This window comes from Micropterus salmoides, unplaced genomic scaffold (assembly GCF_014851395.1).
Source record: "Micropterus salmoides isolate LMB-PRFRI ecotype aquatic unplaced genomic scaffold, ASM1485139v1 Ms_hic_scaffold_11, whole genome shotgun sequence".
In the NCBI taxonomy this organism is placed as follows: domain Eukaryota; kingdom Metazoa; phylum Chordata; class Actinopteri; order Centrarchiformes; family Centrarchidae; genus Micropterus; species Micropterus salmoides.
Window position 1 is genome coordinate 25,999,115 of NW_024040152.1, and position 18,529 is coordinate 26,017,643.

The window sequence follows — 18,529 nt, forward strand, 5'->3', positions numbered from 1 at the left end:
TGCCGAATTAAGGTCCTTTTAGGACACTTTGCTGTTCACATTGTTTGAACGCGGTTAACGCCACATGTTTTTGCTGAATCTCAAGAAATGGTAGCCTAACTTTATTAATGTAAGAATATGATAACGATTCTTAACGTTCGGTCTGCTGATTCTAGAATCCAAGTAGGCCACCATAACCAAATCTGTTAAACTTCTAGATATGAAAATTCACCCCATGACCATGCAAATAACATTGCATACTTGGATATGAACGTACTATGTCACAACATGAATAATTATCTCTTCAAGTTAGTTTTAATGTACATAAACAACACACCCAGCCTCAACTGGCCCCTCAGCGCGTTCTGGTCAGCTAACCACACCAGGTCCCCCGCTGCAACATTTCTAGCAGGCGTGTGCCACTTCTGACTAATGTAGAGGCCCGGATCTGCCAACTTGCTCCACCGCTTCCAGAACTTGTCAACCACAATCTGGATTGCTCTCAGCCGCACGACGGGGTAAGTTGGATACTTAAACCCTTAGGAGTCCACATTGGGTCCTGCGTGACCAGAAGAGAGTTGGGAGTGATGACTTCCACGGTCTCATCTTGTACCTGGGCTCTGGCACCAATTGGTTTCTTATTTGACAGGTTAGCAGTAAGGTACAGGAGGGTCTGGAACTCCAACTCACAGCTCCCGTCAGAAACGTGATTCCCCAGGGTTTACCCCTCCAGTCAGAGGGCGTGAGGCTTCTGTGGAACTTAATGCTACTCAAATGAGCGTACTCTTCAATTGCCTTTCCTCTGAGCTCGTCAGACAGAGGTTCATCCCAGGTGTCTTTAGTAAGCTTGCCAGCTTCCTGGAAGGCTCTTCTCACAAGGATCTCTCCTTTCTGTTTCACAGGTGTTACTAGACCAATCGGGTCATACAGCCCGGGGATCTGGCTCAGTTTAACACGACGAGTCAGTGGGTTCGGTGTCTTTACTTCCACTTCTTCTTCAGTGAGGTCAATCTCGGTTCTCATCTTCTTCTTCCTTCTGGAGAAGTTGATGGAGACCATCACAAAGAGTTTGTCCTCTTGCACGAAGTAACCAACCCCCAGGGCTTTGTTATCTTCCTCCCATAGCTGGTTGGGCAACGTCAGAGTCACTGTCCCGTCCCGCCTACCACTTTAACCGGACCGGACCCAAGGCTTGAGGTAGAAGCCTCCTGCTTTCAGTATTTTCTCTACTCCCTCTTGGATCTTGTCTAGACAGTGTGGGTCAGTGTAGTCTTCCTCGATGACTCTTCTTTCCTCCTTCATATCAGAGAACTGGGGCAACCTGTGCAATGCACACCGCTGGTTTGTCCCCCATGTTCACCCTCACGACAGCATAATCCTCAATCTCATCCTCCGGTGAGTTTCTCCATAGGAACCGATGCACATGGACCCCTTGTTCCTCCAACCAAACTGAATTGTACATCTTGGTGATGTCTCCGATGGCTGCATGTTTTCCTTCCCAGAATCTGAGAAGCACCGCTCTGTAGGACGTCTGGGCCATTGAGCAAAATGCCATTCATGCACACTCCTCTGAACTCCTGGCTCCTATTCCAGACGAGGCGCACCGGCGTAGTCACTGAGTGGGGATTTGGAGCGGTTAAGTGGCTCACCCACCACACAGCACCTTTCCAGCTGTCCATTATGTCCTTAGTGAGCTTAACAGCGGCTCTTCTCCTCACCATCTCGTGGACTTGCCTCATGTAAGCCTCATTCCACAGGGGGTCTTTTGCAAGCTGCTTCTCAGCCCTCAGGAACGTTGCTTCCACAGCTTTTCAGTTGTTGGGAAGAGAGACTGGGTTTTCCTTCCAGGGGTACTTCGCATCCCAGTGTGGCTGGTCGCTGTGGGCGTCTCTCTCCCTGAAGGTTAGACCTGCCTTTATTATCTCCAGCTCTTTCTCATCAGCCAGGGATATCTCCTTTCATCCCGGTGGGCACTGTCCACAGTGACACCCTCCACAGGAAGGGTCACATGCTGCACCGATGCTATCCCATTCTAGCCACCCAAGGATCTCTTTATTGCAAACTGCTGTCGTTCGAACTTCTACACTGCTTCCTTGCTCCAAATGGCTTCTTGGCCTTCCCACGAAGTGTTCTTCAACTTTGATGGCTACCGTCTTCATTGAGTGAGTGAAGTGCGTCTCTGACTGCGATGTGGTCACCTCCACTTTTTCGAAGAGGTCTGGATGCACACCACTCACGATCTTGCCCAGAGGACCATCCCACAACACCAGGTCGCCGACCCTTTTCAGCATTTGTGGAGCTAATCGACCATCTCGAGTACTGATCAATAGGGGGCGAGTTCTCCCGGCTTAGCTTCAGGGAAGAACTGCTCTAGTCACTCTGATCTCACCACTCAATCCACTTTGGATATGTCTTCCATCCCGTAGCAGATCATCTCGTGAATCTTCAGGGATCCTCGTGAGGTCCACACTTTTATTGTCACGAGATACCTTTTTGTATCAACTTTCACCCTCATCATGCCGACACCATACACGACAAGGGAGATTGGTTCCCCCGTCAGCCCGACCCTTTCCACAGCTTGGTGTGTAATGTAATTTGTGTCAGAAACGAGATCGAACAAGGCTCCAAGACTGTCTCCTCTCTTTGTCATGACAGGTATGAGCATCATGAGGACTGGATGTTCTTTCAAGCTGCTCTGTTCTATCAGACCCTTGCCAGAACACACTGACAACACTGCCTTGTTAGTACAGGCTTTGCAGACAGCCTCCAACTGGTGGGGAGTCAGCCCCAACTCGGCGAACACAGCCTCTTGCTCCTCTGTCGGACCACAAGGTCCCCTCTTTTTCTCTGCTTTGTTTTCAACAACCCAGAGTTGAGACCAGGAGGCAGAGTCGCACACTTCTCTGCCCTTCTAATTGAGCAGTTACCCACCCCAAACCCTACGCAGAGTCGCAGTCTAACACACTTCTCTGCTCCTCCATTTCAGGAGTTACTTAATGAAAATCCTATAATGACGGTGTCTGTCCCTTGACCATTGAAATTATTTAAATCAAAGGTAAACTGAAGAGGAGCTGTGCGTAAAAACCTAAAAATTGCATAAAAATTAAAACCACAAGAGCAATAGTGCAAACAAATAGGAGAGTTAAATGTGGACCTAAATGAATCCACCCCTCCCAGTCATATTAATACTCACATTCCTCGAGGCACAGGCCGAGGAGGTGGAGTTGCAGCTATCTTCGACTCTAGCCTACTAATCAGCTCTACACCTAAACTAAATTATAACTCATTTGAAAGCCTTGTTCTTAGTCTTTCACAGCCAAGTTGGAAATCACTGCAACCAATTCTTTTTGTTATAGTGTACCGAGCACTTGGTCCGTATTCTGAATTCTTATCTGAATTTGCACAGTTTCTCGTCAACTTTAGTCCATAAAACGGACAAAGTTATTATTGTAGGGGATTTTAATATTCATGTGGATGTTGAGAATGACAGCTTCAGTACTGCGTTTATCTCTCTGTTAGATTCCATTGGCTTCTCTCAGAGTGTTCATGAACTGACTCACTGTTTTAACCACACCCTCAACCTTGTTTTGGTATACGGTATTGAAATTGAACATTTAATAGTGTTCCCACAGAATCCCTCTTTATCCGACCACTGTTTGATAACTTTTGAGTTTATATTGCTGAACTACATGCCATTGGGCAAAGATTTCTATACAAGATGTCTGTCTGATAGTGCTGTAGCTAAATTCATTCTCAAGTCACAAAGTAACGGAGGACTCCTATGCTAATTTCAGTCCCTCCCAAATCAATCATCTTGTTGATAGTGCTGCAGGAACGCTATGAATGACACTCGACTCTGTAGCCCCTCTAAAAAAGAAAATAATAAAACAAAGATGGTTAGCTCCATGGTATAATACTGAAACTCGCAAATTAAAGCAAATATCACAGAAACTTGAGAGGAATTGGCGTTCCACCAAACTGGAAAATTCTCGTTTAATTTGGCAAGATAGTCTTAAAACTTATAGGCCCTCCGTAATGCCAGAGCAGTGTACTACTCGTCCTTAATAGAGGAAAATAGGAACAACCCCAGGTTTCTTTTCAGCACTGTAGCCAGGCTGACAGAGAGTCACAGCTTTATTGAGCCAAGTATTCCCATAGCTCTCAGTAGTTACGACTTCATGAGCTTCTTTAATGATAAAATTCTAGCTATTAGAGACAAAATTCACCAAGACCTGCCCTCAACTGGCACCAACTTATCTCTAAACTCAGGAACCTTAGAAACAGCTGTAGAACCAGATATATGTTTAGACTGCTTTGCTTCCCTCAATCTTTACCAACTAATTTCAATAATTTCTTCATCTAAACCATCAACCTGCCTCTTAGACCCCATCCCGACTAGGCTTCTTAAAGAAGTTTTACCCTTAGTCAGCACTTCTATACTAGATATGATCAATCTATCTTTATCAACAGGCTATGTACCACAGTACTTTAAAGTAGCTGTAATTAAACCTCTTCTGAAAATGCTCAAACTTGATCCAGATGATTTAGCCAACTATAGACCTATATCTAACCTTCCATTTCTCTCTAAGAGCTCGTAACATATACAGTTCCCTGCCCATCAGTGGGCGGATTGATGACAGCATGCCAGGTGTTAACAAGCGGAGTAGCAATAGCAAGGCTTACTGGTTGGGTAAGGGTGATGTTATCTGCAGCTGTAAGGCTGTTGATGGCTGTTGTGATAGGCCCACCAACCGCATCATCGCCTCCCACCTCTTCATCCTCTTCCTCCTCACCTCCGTCTACATCGTCCTTTTGTTCTGTACTGTTCCTCTTCATGACCTCATTATCACGTCAGCATGTCCACTCATCCATCAGTTGCTCCTTGTCATCTCTCAATGATAAAAGGAGCATCCATTTTTCCTTTCCATGTGGCCGATAGTCTCTCCAAGTGTACGCAGCCTCCCTGAGTTCATGGAGTTTCCTATCCAGCTTACCACTTTCGACCCTTTGCTGCGTCCATGGCACTACCTTACTTTTCCCGAGAGCCCGATCAAGAGCAGACTTGAACTGTGTTACAACAGCGTCCATGTCCGGCGCTGCATACTTGGACCACAGCATTTCCATGATCTTGCTCTTCTAGGAACCTTTGCTCACTGGCATCTCTCTTCACCAGGGCGTCCCGCGACTCACTGTCGTCACCCGTAGGGTCTATCGGGTTCTGTGTGTCAACATATTCATTACTGACATCGAGGAGTTTGCCATAATCATCCTTCAATCTCGCTAACTCTTCTGACAACTCAACTTCACGTAAACGGCCAGCATTAACGTTAAGGCGGTTTATACGTGTTGTAAAATTTCGTTGCGCATTTGAGCGTTTCCACTGATATAAATTTTTGATCTGAATTACTAGCAATGCTAGTTTATAGTCGCTCACCGGCAAGGCGTACTTGAAACGCGAGACGCCTGCGTACTGTAACTATTAAGCATACACAGAAAAGATAGTCTGGAGACCAGGAATAATAAACAAACCTTTAACCTAGTAAGAATATATATGCTTTCATTTGGAATAAGTTGGTAGATGTTCACACTTCTCGAATACCCCAGAACATAATATAACATCCATCACTTGTGATATATATTTATATCTATCTATCTATCTATCTATTTTTATATATATATATATATATATATATATGTAAATCACTAGTTATACCTGCTGGAGAGCTCTACACAGACGCTTTCAAAGTGAGGCTTTACACGATTCACAATGGAATTTATTTGGTGTTAGACTTCGGTTCTCGCAGCAATCCAAAAACATTCGATACTTTGGTAAATATAGCACTTTTCTCATTTTCCAATCACTCGAAGCGCTTTTACACAATTGGCCCCATTCACATACATTCATACACTGATGGCAGAGGCTAAGGTGCCAACTGCTCATCATATACACAGGGCAGCAATTTGGGGTTCAGTATCTAACTTCGACTTGCAGACTGGAGGAGCCGGGGATCGGAACCGTTGATCTTTCAATTAGTGGTTGCTGGATTCTTCTTAACAACAGTAAATTGCCTACTGCTTCATCTCAAATTTTCTGCTATTGGACCATGTAAATTCAAAACCAGATTGGTGCATCTCTGCTCTCAGTCATACTTTTGAAATACTGGGTATTCCTCTATCAGAAGAGAAAACATCAGGCACGTTTAAAACTATACAATTTCTAGGTATCACCTTAGATAGCAACCGGATACAAGCATCCCTGCCTCTTGAAAAATTTTATTGAATCAGAGAGGATAGGAGAAATGCGCATGAAGCCATAGCAATCTCAAAAAGAGAATTGTTTTTTTTGTTCCGTCATTTTAATTTCTCAGTGCACATACTGTAATTTCCTCCTGGGACCCTCCTATATATCCAGGCTATTAGACCTCTACAAATCAGTAAGGAAACTCCAAGATATGGTGAACTTCTGATACAGGATGCAGATCCGAGCTCTGGTTCTGTTCTCTTCTGTGCGTCAAATGGAATTGCATCTCATTATTTTATAATGAGAACCTACGATTTTCATTGGCTATACAGTTATAGTTCTCTCTGCATAGGAGCAGCAACAACAGCAGCAGCCATAGCTGCTGTCTCAACGCTCATAGCTATGGGCCGTTGGTCATCATCTGCCTATGAACCATGCCTCCGGCCTGAGGATCAAGCCATCCTCAATGCTCAAAGCACATGGAAGGCCAGGGAGGTTGGCTGGATGTGGTTGTTTTGGGGGTCTTTGACGCTGCTCTCTCGCCCTCAGGCTTTCCACGCAGTGGTGGTTCTAGGCCAATTTTATTGGAGGGGCCAGGCTGGGGCTAGTTGTTTTGTTAGAGGGGCGCATTCAATCTGGTACAAAAGAGACAAAGGCAATGTTCAAGCTTTCAAAATGTCTTGTTTAGTTTATAATGTAATGTTTTAGTATGTTTCACTAACTTACAGTTATTTTTTTCAGTAACAGGATTTTTTCAGCAACTTATAGTTTTATTAAATTACATTATTTAAAAAAAACAAAACATTCCTGTTAACTATAGCTCAAGTTACAGTACATTCTTTGATGCAACACATCGTTGTAAGGCTTAATGAACAGTATAAGCTCTAGTGTACTAGATATTCTCTGGATCTCAGTTTGTATTTTGTATCCCACTATAACTTTTGCTAGGAAACAACAAATGCCTCTATATTCATTGGTCATGATGTGAAATATACCCAAAACGAAGTACTTGATAGTAGGTCATCATCTGTGCATTATAAAGGGGGGATACATTTTATGGCAGGTTGAAAATACAGTCTGAAATAATATGTATCCCACTATAACCTTTGCTAGGAAAATAGAAACTTCTCCATATTAACCACTGTTATAAGTCATGATGTGAAGTATACACAAATTGATAATACTTGATGTTATAGGCCATCATCTGTGCATTATGGACAGGGATACATATTTGATAGACTGCATGTCCAGCCTGGTAGGAGCAGTAGGCTACTGTTATCGCTTTTTGTGTATGAAAATAATCAGAATCAGAAAGAACTTTAGTGCCAAGTAGTATTTTACACGTACGAGGAATTTGTTTTGGTGATCAGGTGCTACACGTAGACAAACATAAATGTAGAAATATATAGATATGGAATAAACAAATAAAAAATGCATGTTATATAAGAATAATAAACAATGCTGTTAAAATGCAATTCATTATTAAATTGTTTTGATAATAATTTAGCCTTTAAGGAGGGGGACTGACCAAAGGCTATCCATGCAATGGAAATGTGGATTACAAGGAAAAAATATTGTCTACAAGGCTGCATTCAGTTTTAAAAAAAAACATGATTTATTTATTGAGTTTTCAACAAAAAGAACAGACACAGACCCTTACATTCATCTGTGTGAGTAATATACAATATATCATTGAATGTGGTGAGGTAAGCACTAATAACAGAAAGTGGTGTTAACTTAAAACAAGAGGAGAAAGTTTGTCAAAACCCACACAGAATCACCAACCTGGAAACACATACTGACACTCACAAACGAGACATACTGTGGGCTGCTAGTACAGGGAGAGAACATAAGCCAGCCAGGAGCCACAAGAAGGGGCAGTTGAGTGGGCTGTCACCTCGCTAATAACGTGAGAAAAGCCACCAGTTCAGTGAAGTAGGGTGGCAGTGGGTTTGTAGCAGGCAGGACATCGAACAGGCCTACAAAGGGTGATTGGAGGACTTTGGTAGATGTGATGGCCGAGAGTGAGTCAAATACAGAATTCCAGAACCGAGAGAGAGAGAGCAGGACAGGTCCAAAACATGTGACAGAGGTTAGCTGGTCCTAAGTGACACTTATCGCAATTTGGATGTGAGCTAGTTTGCTTTTAGACCAGTGGACTCAATTAATTACTTTGCACTGCAAATCCCCATGCCGGGCATAAATCGATGCTGCATGGACCCATTTCAGAGCGCACTGCCAGACCTCAGGCTCTATCTCTATATTAAGGACCTCAGACCAAATAGCAGTTTATCAGAGGACGAGGATTGGTGTGTAAGGAATAGAAGTAGAGTAGAAGGAGGAATAGCAGGAAAGCCAGGGAAACGATTGTGAGCAAAGTCTCTGACTTGTAAATACCTGAAGAAGTGGGATCTCTGCAATTTGAATTCACCCACTATACGGATACCACATGTGTCAACAAAGTCATTTTCCTTATTTTTAAGGCAAAAATCTCCATACATCCACCGTCAACCGCTTATCCTGCGTACAGGGTCGCGGGGGGTTGGAGCCAATCCCAGCTGACATCGGGCGAAAGGCGGGGTACACCCTGGAGAGGTCGCCAGTCCAACGCAGGGTGGCAAAAATCTCTAATTTTTAATATTTAAAGTTAGACCTGATACCGAAGAGAATACATTAACACAGTCAATAGCCTTTTCTACTTCTTCTTCATTCTGTAAAAAATAGTTGTGTCATCTGCTAATTGACAGCATTTTAATTGATTTTTGGCTATTTGTATATCTTTGAAATTATCTTTTTTTAATGTGAGGTGCCATTGTTTGCGTGCCAAATGGTAGTTTAACAGAACAATTACAACCTTTAAAAACGTCTGGATTGCACATTTAAAATAACTTACAAAGCCAAAAAAGTCTAAAGTATTAAATAAAAAACTATGCTTCACAGTGTGGAAGGCCCTATAAAAGTCTAAAAACAAAATATAACTATTTTCATTAATAAACTGGTTGTAATCAACTAAATCTAAAATTAGATGAAAAGGCTATTATTAATTATGCCTTCCACGCATAAAACCAGACTGACAATCATCAATAATTGTATTGAGGCATAAACGCAATCTCTGAGCAAATATTAGAGCAAGTAATTTGACGCCATTGTTTATTAACGTTATAGGCCTCCAGTTTTCAATTAAAGTCTTTATCTGGCTTAGGTATTAAGGAGATTAGCCCTTGAGACAAGGTTGGAGGTAGCTTCCCAACCTCAGTTGCTTCCCTAAATACAAATAAAATAAATTCTGCAGGGTTCTTGAAAAACATAGAATTGGCTTGTTAGTCCATCATTTCCAGGGGATTTATTATCTTTTAACTTAGCTATATTACTTTTTATTTCTTCTAAAGTTATATTCTGGTCACACATCTTTTTTGATTCCTCATCTATAGATTTTGCACTATCCCTTATGGAAGAGAAGAAAGATGTAGACCTATCATTAATATCCCTCCCTTCAACGACGCTGAAGTTAGCTTCCGATTCACAGCTTCCGACTCGGCAGTTAAGGGGAATTTAAGTGAAAGTTAACTTAAATTGCTGAGTGACCGATTCTCCGTTTTTTGCACCTCTTACTGCTGTGCAAGCTGTTTTAGGCAAGCATTTTAGGCAAAGCCTAAAATCTGAAACACTTTTTTAGATTTGAAAAAAATGTATTTTATTTGTGATAATGAAAAAAGGTATAGTTTCAGATTTGTGAAAATACTTTAAAGGGCGATTTCAAGGCTTTTTTCGCATGTAGACCACATTAGACCAGGTCCAGATCCAAAACACTAAACCTAGAGATCTCAAAACTGGACTAGATTGTCCCACGGAGGCTAAAGTTTTAATCAAACATAGTTTCAGATTTGTGAAACCTTTATTCAATTTGTGAAAATACTTTAAAGGATGATTTATCTGCTTTTTTCACATGTAGACCACATTAGTCAGAGATTTCCCTTGCATTTTCTGACACTTGTCCATTAATATTAGGTTTATTCAAAGAGGAAAGACCTGCATTTCTTTTTTCCAGACATTTCCTTCTATATCTTACAAATGCTCCTATTGCCTTATCTTCATAAATTTGGTCTAAATCTAACTGTAATTTGGTTAAAGAGGTGCTATAATTCTTTTTGGCTTCTTAATTGAGTTACATACCTTTTTTGTGCATGTAATATTGCAAAGTGAAAAAGTCCAGCCCAAAGTGAGTTCCCATCTCCCACAGAAAACACTTCTCTGAACTGCTTGAAAACAGCTTGTTTGTAGTCCAGCCGTTTCCCTTTGCAAAGCAAAATGCGCCTCATGTAACGCTGGACAAGCGACTAGTCCGACAAGCCCTCAAAAACACCTGTGGAAAAACCCTGAGCTGCGGCACACACCTCTCCTCTCCCTTCCAAACACTAGTTACCCTCCAGGCAGTCAATGGACATAAAGTTGTTACTGTGATGTAGAGACAGAGCTCAGTTAAAACTTTATGGATGACATATTAATAATTCACCACTCTGAAGCTCCAGTCCATGTTGCTAAGCTGGTATGGGGATATACAGCTGAACCAAAGCCGTGTTTACCGGCTTCTCACTGGCTAGTTGTCCTTAACTAGGAACTGCGCATGTGCAACTCCCAACAAAGATCATATAGAGGCAAGATGTATCACTCCGTGGCTGAAAATGAGCATAATACCACGTCTTTAATAATTGAAATGGAACATCTGATCATTCATGACACTACATAGTCTGATGAATCAAAAGTCATAGAGCATGATAAGACAAGAAGAAATGTTTGTTAATTAAATGTCAAAATAACATACAATTACAGTACAATTTAAGAAAATGCCATCATTACAACGTTGAGTGGACCTCAATTTCTTTATACTGCGGGCTGAATTCATTTTTTGAGTTACTTTAAATATTTAATATTTTGACAATGATTAGAAAAATCTTGCTACAGTTCCGATTTGACTATATGTATTATTTACTTGTATATAAATAAATGTATAAATTTGTGGCCACACAAGGAACTGTCACTTTCATCAGTTTGTTATAAATGCACTATTTAATCTAAGAATGGCTCATTGGACAACACACAGGAAAGAATGATGTTATTTATAAAGTCACAATTCATTTGTGGTCATTCGGATAAAAAAAATTCACCTTAGATAAGCCAATCTTGTCTCCTGATGTCATCGCTCATCCTGCAGGTCATACTGGTAGACTGAAAGCAAACAAACCTTCACCCTGAGTGCATGTTCTCCATCAGGGGTCTGTACGAACTGGTTAGCTTGCCTGTTCGTAGCCTGTTTTATACATCAGACCATTCCAACGAACCAATGTCAACAAGCACTTTTCAGTCTTTGGTGTTACATGGTGGTAAGTCTGAAATGGTGTCAGGGATCAGCTTCTGATTTATAACAACCCCAGACCAAAAAGAATCTGGACCAGAGAGACTGCTGAAGGCTTATCCCAGGATGCTGAGTTTTACTTAGTTGCTGTGGACCAGCGTGACAAAGAGAAACAGTGAGCAGAGAGAGATGGCACCGGTCAGCACGGCTTTCACCAACAACACTGTCCAGCTGCCCAACAGGAAGACATGGACAAACAACCTGAAGACACAACAGAGAGAAATGTAAGAAGAAGAAGAACAAAACAAAACAAATGCATTGGCAGTGGTGGAGCTATCCATTAGAGCGACAGATGAATAGTTACATAACAGATTCCAGATATTTGGCCACCTAAATATCAGGAAACTTGAATTATCAGATATTTTTAAAATACCCATTTCTTCCACCCATTTGTAAGAATCTAAACTGGTAAAAAGCCATGAATTTGATGATGGATGACATATGGTCAACAGAATGAGCCCTTTTACAAAAAGGAAATTAAATAACATGTTCTGCTGGTCTCTTAATCTTTAACATTATTATCACCCATGCAAAGTAAAGTGCAGGCACTACACAGGCGATCAAACATTGGTTGAACTGAATGGCAGTCATGAGTGCATAAGTCTGTCTGCGTCTCCGTGTGATTGAGTGAGTGAACGTTTGGTTTCTTTATTCTTAGAGCGTAGGCTAACTAAAACAACAAGTTATTTAACTATAACTTAGTTATGGCTAGTAGACACAAGTGCAGAACTAAGAGAGGCGAGGAGTTGGATAAAAGGCATATTTATCGCAGGGTTGAAGGGATGGCATATTGAGCCGGGGAAGAGCGGGGCTAAGCGGAAAACCGGAAATGTGCAGAACCGAGTTGGTGGCTGCTGTGCAGAGCAAGGGGAAAGCTGTAGCTGAGCAGGTCCAGAGAAGAATAAGGGAATAGTTTAGCCTGGTGGGGGTCCAGGGAGAACAGACAGGGTGAGTGCTATTTCCAGTAGTGGAACTATAACAACACGTTATTATACAAAATTTGCTTCTAACTTTTAGACAGCTTTTAGGACAAGAGAATAAAATTAATAAACCCCATTGCTGTTGGGTCCAGCCCTAATTCCAACATGTCTAAATCTTACTAATGAACAATATCTTCTTTGGGATTTTTCTCTCTTGCAATTAAATTCAATCAGTCAGGATAACTGAGTTACATGCTCCATTTGACCTTCAACTATTTATTTTTCACCAATAGCAGCAATGTCATATCCCTGAAAGTAGTACGTCTAAAGGTCTGTATCTGTTTGCGTTGCATATGAGTGTGTGTAAAAGCGTGTCAGACTTACTCCATTAAGAAGGCCTTGTAGACACAGAGAGCCAGCAGCACAGTGACAGGAAGCCTGAAGCTCTTAGGAAGGTCATATCGTGTGAACATCCACACCACTGCTGCCATGGCAATATAATGGACCTATAAAGAGACAGAGAAATAATTACTAGTTTTAATTTAGTTTCTTTACACACTAATACAAATATTCACATTACAGATTCAATAGACCTAAAGACAGACGTGTATCTGAGCACACAGACAAGAACACATGTTTTTATTGTAATCTTTTCAGTAGAAAACAGATAGACTGAAGGTCAAGGACAGAGAGAACTGAGAATGAACAGACAAGAACAAATGTTTTTATTGTAAGACTGAAGGTCAAGGACAGAAGACTGGAAGGGCAGAAGCAGACAGAGTAGAGCAGTGAGCAAAGAGAAGAGGACAGCTACTCACCAAACTAATGTTAGAGTCAAAGCTCATCTGGATGTATTTCCAGTCAAACTCAATCCCTCTGGCTCCCACCCACAGAGGAAGACACCTGAAGAGTCACAGCGGGACACAACCGGTGAGATTCAGTGTTTAATAATTTGTCTAGCTCATGTTATCTCTGCAGAAACAGTATTAGTGCTTACCTAGACATCACAAGTTCTGCTGTTGCCCAGCCCATGGCAGCCACCATGATCTTGTACTCTCCTTTGCCAGCATTACGAGACATCACAAGATGGAGGCCCAACAGATCTGCCAGGTCCACTGTTGCCTTCATAAATTCCTGCACAACAAACACACATTACAGCCTCCTACACAAGCTGGTAATCTACTTGCTTTTTTTGTCTTGCATTTATAATAGTTAAGTAAATATGTGTGAAAAATCTTGTGTTGTTGTGAAAGAATAACGAAGTTTCAACACTCACTCCTACAAAGTCATAAACTCCAGCTCCCCCTTCCCATGTGGGGAAAAATGTAGCTAGGAACAGCATCTGAAACACAAAAAGGTAAGCAAACCCCGTTTACACACTTCAAAACACAAGGCATTGAATGACCTCGTAGTTTGTCCTTTTTCCTGCAATCTCCCCTGCTCGATTTTATTTCATTGCAGGCACTTTAGCCTCAAAATCATGAATGATTGTTTAATCATCAGAAAGCTCACACTCACCTTACAGAGTTGGACAAACAAGTAGGTTGCTCCAGCCTGGACACATCTCCAGAAGGCATTGTACTCTGAACTAAAGTTTGAACACACAAACAGAGTTAAATCGTAGGATTGTAAAATGAGGAGGCACAGAATGCAGAATACAACAAGTTATTGAGAGACAAGGCAGTCCCGGCGGAAACTTGGGTGCAATGTGTTATAGAGGTGGTATTATGGTTTTTGGTTTTTCCCTCTCCTTTATTGAGTTATATACCTTTTTTGTGCATGTTTGCAAAGTGAAAAAATCCAAAGCCCACCCCAAAGGGATTTCCCATCTCCCACAGAAAACACTGCTCTGAACTGCTTGAAAACAGCTCATTTGTAGTCCAGCCGTTTCCCTTTCATCCCTGTGACGAAACAGGGAAGAAAGCTAAATGCACCTCACGTAACGCTCACCAAGCGGCTACTCCGACATGCCCTCAAAAACACCGGTGGAAAAACACTGAGCTGCAGCACACACCTCTCCTCTCCCTTCCAAACTAGCTATCCTGCAGACACTCAATGGACATAAAGTTGTTACTATGATGTAGAGACAGAGCTCAGTTGAAAACATGCTGTACATGTTGTCAACATGCTGTACATGTTGTCGACCAGCCAAGCTGGTCGACAACATGTACAGCTGAAAAAAAGCTGTGGTTGCGTCTCACTAACCGCTCTTCTCTGCTTCTGATTGGTTAGCAGTCCTTAACTAGGAACTGTGCATGTGCAACTCCCAACAAAGAGACAAGATGTGTCACTCCATAGCTAAAACAAAGCCTTCAACACAGAGTGAAAAGAGGAGCTGCAGCAATGTGCAGTATGAAAAAAAGTGTTGTTTTTTTTTATTATTAAACCATGTAAACATGTTCTGGTACAACCCCTAAATGGGATTTTGAAAATGAGCATAATACCACCTCTTTAAGCAAAGGTACTGTCAAATCAGGTGCACACTACAGTTTTAAGAAGATTATATGGACCCGTCTCAAACCCGAGACGGGTCCACATAAGCAAATTATTAACAGACCTATTTGTCTCTGAGCATATGTTGCTACAACATTATAGAAATTAACAAGAAACCATGTAATAATGATGTAAAATCAGCCATGATGGTACAACAACACAGTATTTTACTTGGACTCCAATTATCCTTCACTGGTCATGACTGCTGTGGTGGATATTATACAATATAGGCATGCATCATTCCCCATCCATGCTGCAGATCCCTGATTCAAACAGACACTTACAGGCCGCTGCACTTGTATGTTATAAAGTAAGGGAAATACGCCAGGGCAAAGCAGTTCCCAAAGTGAAACAGTGTCATGATGTCTGGTCAAACAATTCAGCTGCGTGGAAAGAAAGACATAAAGAAATTAGGTTTTCACAGGCCGTTGATACAACAGGCCACATGTTCATCTGATTTGTTTAATACTGAACCATTTTAAACACACACACAAATAGTGAAAATGCCCCTCAAAAGTTCTATTAGGGCCAAGGTGACGGCTTCATATGACTTGTCCCAAAACTGCAGATATTCAATTTGATGATTTACAACAGAGGAAAGTAAATGCTCTAACTTGAAAAGCTAAAAGCTGAGGATGTAGCATTGAGCTTTCTCACTGGCTTAAATGATCAATCAACCCTAAATTGTTGTTGGTTTATTTCCTGCAATAGGTTAACTTAATTGACTATTTGCTTTCTTCAGCAGCGGACAAGTATTCTTATACAATATTAATTACCATTTCTGTTCTTGATTTTACTCATGTTCATATCTCCTCAGCATCAGCTATACTTTGTTAGACTGCACAGTGAACAGTTTTGGGTGAAGCTCCATGGCCGCCGGTTACCTCACAGGCTAACAGGCTGATTTACAGCATGTGTGAAGTAACGTTAATAACAAGTTTGTCATCGCCAGATAAAATGTTAAGCAGGTGTCTGCTTTAATCCGTTACAACAGAGCTATTAAGCTACTCGAGTTAATGCCATTAAGGACATAAATAATCTGTAACGTTACGTTAGCTAGCTAAACTACAATCCCGTCAGTCACCAGTGGTGTAGACACGCTCCTGTTTCTGGACATCAAGATTTGAAGATTTAAAGTCTCTCTGTCGAGTTTAATCGTAAACCTGGTCTTTATTAGGTTAGCATTTAAACCACACGACTGCACTTATAAAACAGAGCCGTTCAGTGTCAGCACTTACTGTATCTGAAGAGCAGACTGTCTCGGCCAATGAAGAACGGAAGTAAAGCTTAGCTCAACCTCGAAATGCCTCCGACAATCTCACCGGTAGGAACTTAACAATGTGTTCCGCGAGATGCTCCCCCCAGCGCCTAAATGCTCCCCTGTACTACATAGGTCAAATAACGTGTGTTAACCTTATTTTTATTCATTCCGGACTCAATTTAACCCTCTGTTGCTCACAGTTTGTTTTATCATATAAAATATTTATTCCTGTTTTTGTGGAAGATTGAGGCTCTGATAATGTTTCAATGATCAAGTGTTCATCATATAGCCTACATGACATTAGAGGTCCTTCATTGAGCACAACACTCTCTCTCTCTCTCTCTCTCTCTCTCTCTCCCTATGTCCTCTGTTGCCTGAGGACAACTGTATGCTGCTCAGAGTTAAGGTAATATAATAGCTACTTCATTACTCTGTGTGTGTGTGTGTGTGTGTGTGTGTGTGTGTGTGTGTGTGTGTGTGTGTGTGTGTGTACACTGGCTAAGCATCAGGTGTACAGGATTAGGTGTGGGTGAGTCATTAGAACTATTCATCACCTTTAACTACCTCCTTTGGTGCATTCAGGGCGCACAGACATCCGAGAATTCATTTATGTTGTCAGAATTCCCCAAAAGACAAGCAGGCAAATTATGTCCTGCAGCTTTCTTCTGCTGTTTGTCGATCAACACGATATCTGGTTGGTTAGCCATCACCAGTTTGTCAGTCTGGATCTTGAAGTCCCACAGGATCTTAGCTCGGTCATTCTCAACTACCTTAGGAGGAGTCTTCCATTTTGACCATGGGACTTCCAGCCCATAGTCATGGCAGATGTTCCTGTACACTATGCCAGCTACCTGGTTATGGCGTTCCATGTACGCACTTCGTGCCTGCATCTTACACCCTGCTGTTATGTGCTGTACTGTCTCAGGGGCATCCTTGCACAGTCTGCACCTGGGGTCCTGCCTGGTGTGGTAGACCCCAGCCTCTGTTGATCTTGTTCTGAGTGCCTGTTCTTGTGCCGCCATGATTAGTGCTTCTGTGCTGTCCTTTAGTCCAGCCTTTTCCAGCCACTGGTAAGATTTCTTGATCTCAGCCACTTCTTCTATTTGTCTGTGGTACATGCTGTGTAGCGGCTTCTCTCTATATATCTATCTATCTATCTATACTGTATATGTTGTTAGGGAGGGTGAAATGAAATCATCACTCCCTCTGTGGTGTGGAATCAATCAAGAATTAAAGCTGCAAGCAGCGTTGGGCGGGCCCTCGCACTAGTAGCGCGTCCGCGCGTGAGCCGGCCGAGTTGCACATTCTGGAGCTCTGCCGGTGCGACTGTGAATTTCCTACGCGGTTCCGACGCCGCATGAAGGTGCTATATGTCACTTCCTGTGTCCCCTACGTGGAGCTACATAGCACTTGCCGCTATGAATATAAATCGGTATTGGTGTGTAGATGTCTGCGGGGTGGGAGAGTTATCAAGCACGTAAAGTTTGTTTCAGATGTGAGCATGTACACTGAACAATAATGTACCCAAACAATTAAAATAAATTCCTTTTATATTTCCCTGCCTTGTTGTTTATGTGTAGATACAGAGGAAGAATGTGAGAACAGCACACATTTCATCGTTACTGTGTGTTAGAGCATGGAAGAACAGTGGATACTTTTAATACAGCCCACACCCCTAATACTGTGTAACTATAACAAGTAGAGAACAGAAGAAAAAGATGTTCTTTCTTTACAACTGTCTGCATAGCTTATTCATATTGTGTAATGAATGAAAATAAATAGGCCTACTAGGCTCCTCTCTACTTTGACATTTAAGATTAGCTTGTTTGATCCACCTTCATACACATGTGACATTACTGTACAACTTGAGAAAGGTGAGTTCTTTTCTGCTCCAGCCTGCCTAAAAGAAAAGCGTTTGGGGGATTAAATGGACTTTATTAGCTGCTGCAGTGCAGGATGAACTCAGAATAGACCCATTTCTCACCTTATTATTCTAAATCATGCAACGAAGAAATGCATAAGAAATCCTGGGACAAAATCTGTCCACAAATACTGTACAGCATGTAGTCTGATGATCAAGACTTGTGTTATAGCTGACTTGGGCAGTGAAATGTTTTTTTAATTCATGTGGTCATAGTTGTCCACAACTCAAATCAGAATATAAGAAGAAATGTTTTATACCACCTCAAGAAGGCTTCCTATCAGAAAGGTAGGAAGGTATT

The 18,529-nt window shown here is 41.7% G+C and overlaps 1 protein-coding gene across 2 annotated transcripts; it reads right to left on the reverse strand.

The window, feature by feature from the left end:
* Window positions 1-10,883: 10,883 nt before the first annotated feature.
* On the reverse strand, window positions 10,884-16,378 carry tmem147 (transmembrane protein 147). Of its 2 annotated transcripts, none has more exons than XM_038712006.1 (8): window positions 16,285-16,378; window positions 15,331-15,429; window positions 14,072-14,141; window positions 13,830-13,895; window positions 13,551-13,687; window positions 13,372-13,456; window positions 12,938-13,059; window positions 10,884-11,834 (listed from the first exon to the last, which is right to left on the reverse strand). In XM_038712006.1, the coding sequence occupies exons 2-8, from the start codon at window positions 15,405-15,407 to the stop codon at window positions 11,714-11,716; spliced, it is 678 nt and encodes a 225-aa protein (XP_038567934.1). In that variant the 5' UTR covers window positions 15,408-15,429; window positions 16,285-16,378; the 3' UTR covers window positions 10,884-11,713. The 2 variants fall into 2 exon arrangements, with proteins under 2 accessions (XP_038567934.1, XP_038567935.1); XM_038712007.1 differs by lacking the exon at window positions 16,285-16,378 and adding an exon at window positions 16,131-16,149.
* Between the last annotated feature and the right edge of the window lie 2,151 nt (window positions 16,379-18,529).